This window comes from Diabrotica undecimpunctata, unplaced genomic scaffold, assembly GCF_040954645.1.
Source record: "Diabrotica undecimpunctata isolate CICGRU unplaced genomic scaffold, icDiaUnde3 ctg00001289.1, whole genome shotgun sequence".
NCBI classification, from domain to species: Eukaryota; Metazoa; Arthropoda; class Insecta; order Coleoptera; family Chrysomelidae; genus Diabrotica; species Diabrotica undecimpunctata.
In genome coordinates, this window is record NW_027312120.1 from 22,824 (window position 1) to 27,184 (window position 4,361).

The window sequence follows — 4,361 nt, forward strand, 5'->3', positions numbered from 1 at the left end:
AAACAAGGACAAATCTTAGATTTATATGCGCGACAAATATTTTGAATATGTTGATATATACAACAAAAACAAATTCCGATCTGACTCCAACACAAATTGTTTCTACAACAAGTACAGCGCTGGGTGTTAGCGATAGGACAGTCTGGAAAATTCGTCAGGAAGGATTGGATCATAATAGAGACTTGCCCAAAATTCTGAAAAACCCACGTAAACGGACCAAGAAGGAAACCAATCGGGAGTTTACCTACGATGAGAATATCAGGAGTCAATTGAGAAGACTTGTTCACATGGAATTTTTCTTAAAGAACATACCCCCCACAATCAAAGCTATCCTGGATGCCGTTAATTTACACGAACATTTGCCTAAATTTTCCAGAAGTACTCTATATCGACTATTGCAAGAGATAAGGTTTGTTTATGAAAAAAGAGGAAAGAAAGCGATAATGATGGAACGTCCTGACATAATAAATTGGAGGCATAAATTTCATAGAAAAATATAGAATTATCGAAATCAAGGATACAATATTTTCTATTTGAATGAAAGTTGGGTAAATATCGGACATACAGTAAATAAGGTATGGATGGATTCAACCATAACCAGCTATAAGGATGCATTTTTAAAAGGCTTGACTACTGGTCTAAATGATCCAAAACAAAGAGGTCTGAGATTTGTCTTGTTACATGTTGGATCTGATAGAAGTTTTCTACCAAATTCAGAATGTGTATTTTTAGCAAAAAAAGATTCAGGCGACTACCTTGAAGAAATGAACGGCGAGTCTTTCGAAGACTGGTTTGAAAATAAACTAATCGCAAACCTCATAAAAGGAGAAAAAAATGTGGTAGTAACGGATAATGCTCCATATCATTCATGCAAACAAAATTTCCCAAGAAGCTCTTGGAACAAACAACAAATTCAAGAATGGTTACGAGAGAAGGATATATTTTATGAAGAAGATTATTTAAAGTCAGAACTATTGGATGTAGCAAACAGTTATGCAGATATATACGGCAAGTATAACATCAAAACTTTAGTCGAGAAATACGGCGTAGAAGTATTACGATTGCCTCCCTATCACTGTAAGCTTAATCCAATAAAGATGGTTTGGAGCCAAGTTAAACATTACGTTGCAGCCCGAAACACTGGCTTTAAAAAAGATCGTGTGCAACAACTCATCCATGAAGCGTTTGCCAATGTCTCTGCTGAACAGTGGCAAAATTATATACAGCATGTCATCAGAATTGAAAAAGAAATGTGGATAGCTGACAACCTACAAGAAGATATCCTACCGGTGATTATCACAGCCAACACCGGCAGTTCCAGTGAAGAAAGGATTCCGAAAAGGAGTAGAGACCAGACACTGTTATTGTAAGTCTTATCTTTATTCATTAGGTAGCGTTTAGGCTACATAAATTTTTATTCTTTTATTAGCGTAATTTTGTATGCCTATATTTTTTCAATAGTAATTTTGCTCTCCGAAATTAGTACTTAAAAGTTTTAACGTTTTTTCTGTATGCTTTAAACCAGAACAGATCAGATCTGTTTTGAGGTGGATGTGAGGTGGCATTCTCATTTTCCCAGAAAAAATTCTGATAAATTCAATAATATTAACAAATTTTTTGTTAATCCTAAATAGTTCAGTAATAAAATTTCAAATATTTAAAATGATTACAACCTTGGTTTTTTTTGGAATCGAAGTTGGCCATTTTTTGCATATAAAAGAACTTTGGACCTATTCAATGCACTTTATAAAATTAAAATCGGATAATTTGCGCAGCCTCAGGTATTTTTTTATATTGTAAATTATTTTCTGCTTATAAACAAATAGAATATCTCGGTAATTATTAGTTTAAATAAAATTCAGAAAATGGAGGTAAAACAGACTCGAAAAGATGCTTCTTAAAAAAAGTTACATTACAAGCAGTGGTTTCTGAGATAATACTGTTCAGTTGACCGGCATATGCGACGAAATTATAAACAACTGTATATCATACACTTTGAAATCATGTATTATTACTACAAAAAATTGAAATAAGAGCTAAATATGTAAAATGGTTGAATTTGTAATGCACATCAGTATACCTTTCGTTATTCTGGAAATGAGAAAAACAAAAATTAATTTGCAATCTGTCACATCAAATTAATTATTATTACTAATTGTAAGGTAAATGCGCCAAATATTGCCATGCTCCTAATATTGCCACTCCTCATAAATTTATTAATTTGTCTTTTGAAACACAGATGGTCATGTAAGCTCAAATATCGAATTAAAACAACCGCTCTAAAAACGTTATAGGTGGAACCAGTTAGTATTCGTGTTCATGGCATGTGGTGTATTTCATGCGATATAATAATAGTCTCCCGTTTTATACCGCTTCGCGGCTTTGGGAGTATAGCAGGGTAGTCTGCTATATCTAGGGCCTACGGTATACAAGGAAGGTAACATGGCCAGTGCTACGCTTCAACCGCCTATTATTACCCCTGGTTTTACCCAAGGTACTCATTTTATTCAGGCTGAGTCGACCTGGGGCCTATAGACATTTTTAAAAATGTCTAGTTGTTCTTGCCGGCGGTAGGATTCGAACTCCGGACCACCGGCATGCGAGGCAAGCATCCTACCGCTTGCGCTACGCAGGCCCGTATTTCATGCGATTTGTTAGTAAAAACGTGGGAAAACTGTAATGATTGTTATAAGCTAGCTAATACCGACTATAGAAGGGTGAGAGCGTTATCAGGTAGGTACATTCAAGTACTTTATTAATCCATATTGTGTGTAATTAATATAAAAGAGAATAAAACATAAATCGCCATTTTTGTTCCGCAGTAGTAATGATCCTAATATTGCCTGATGAGATAGTTCCTAATATTGCCATGGCAATATTTGAAACCTAACATGAAAATTTACTTTTTTCGCCTGTGGTCTGAGACGAATCTCGTTGCAGCGTTAGAAGCAATAAAAGCTGGAAGCAGTATAAGCCAAGCTTCATTACGATATGAAATACCTCGAACAACACTTGGACTACATTATCGCAGCCAAAATTCAGTTAAACAACTTAAAAGGAAAAGTGTTTGAAGTTTTGAACAAGAAAGAGACCTAGTTTGCAAAATTCATAAACTAGCAGAGGTGGGCATGCCAATAACTAGTAAAATAGTAAGAAGAAGTGTATTTTCGTATGCGATGATAGTGAACATTCCTAATCCTTTTTCTGGTACATCTAAATTAGCAGGAAGGAAATGTCTGAAATTATTCTATGCACATCCCGATGTGGTTAGAAGGAAGGCTCAGAAATGAATCAAGCAAGAACACAGAAAATGAATCCATTTATTGTAAAGGATTATTTTAAGAAACTAAGGGAAGTATTCATTAAATTGGAATTGTTTGATAAACCTGGAAACGTAAACAATATGGACGAGAAAGGTTGCCGGCTAACGATCCATAAACAGCAAATCGTATTGGCCAAGAAAGGTGCTAAACGTATCCACTTGACAGCGCCTGAACACGGTAAAAATGTTAGTATTGTGGGTTGTGGAAATGGGCCAAGCCATCCCACCGTTCATTCTTTTCAAAGAGAAGAGATTGAAGCCTGAATGGAATGATCATCTACCACCAGGGTCAACTGTAATGGTGACACAGAAAGGGAGCATGACAAATGAGGCGTTTATTTCATGGCTAGGACATTTTGCAAAATATAAGAATACAGGACCCACACTCCTGACATTCGATGGTACAACATCGCATCTGGACATAAGTATTGTTGAAGCTGCATTATAGTGTTACTTTATTTTGTCTTCCAAGGAACACCACGCATGAACTGCAGCCTATGGATAAAGTAGTTTTCAAATAAAGCACTCTTCAAAAGTTATGATTCATTTTGGGATCAGATGGTTTTAAATTGATAACTCAATCTGGGAAAAATTTAACCAAAATGCGATTTGGTGAAATAGTTAGTAAAGTTTGGTTAAAAGCGATGGCACCAGCTAACATCATCTCTGGGTTCAAAGCAACTGGAATATTTCCTTTTAACCCAGACATCATAACTGAATTAGCATTTGCTCCCAGTCTTATAACGCATAGTAAAGAAAATGTGTTAGAACCACTAGACGTCGACGATAACAACGTAAGTAAGCCATCAACTACTACAGTTGATGAAAACGGTCCCTGCACAAGTCGAATAAGTAATAAAAAAAATCACGACTCGCTATATAAACGTCTTCGTTTATATAGCGAGTCGTCTCATTCTGAATCAAATTTCAGTGTTCATGATAGTACATCTGATGATACAAACAGCAAAGATGAAAATATGGTACCACTCACTCCCGAAAAAGTTCCAGAACCAGACACTTCTTTTAAAGGTATGGGCTA

General features: G+C 35.6%; 1 protein-coding gene across 1 annotated transcript; it reads left to right on the top strand.

Moving 5' to 3' along the window:
- Positions 1-581: 581 nt before the first annotated feature.
- LOC140431522 (uncharacterized) lies at positions 582-1,370 on the top strand. The gene has a single exon (XM_072519426.1). The coding sequence runs from the start codon at positions 582-584 to the stop codon at positions 1,368-1,370; it is 789 nt and encodes a 262-aa protein (XP_072375527.1).
- Positions 1,371-4,361: the final 2,991 nt, after the last annotated feature.

Excerpts from the sequence above, each read along its gene's own strand:
- LOC140431522 (XM_072519426.1), top strand. The coding sequence starts at position 582 with ATGGATTCAACCATAACCAGCTATAAGGATGCATTTTTAAAAGGCTTG.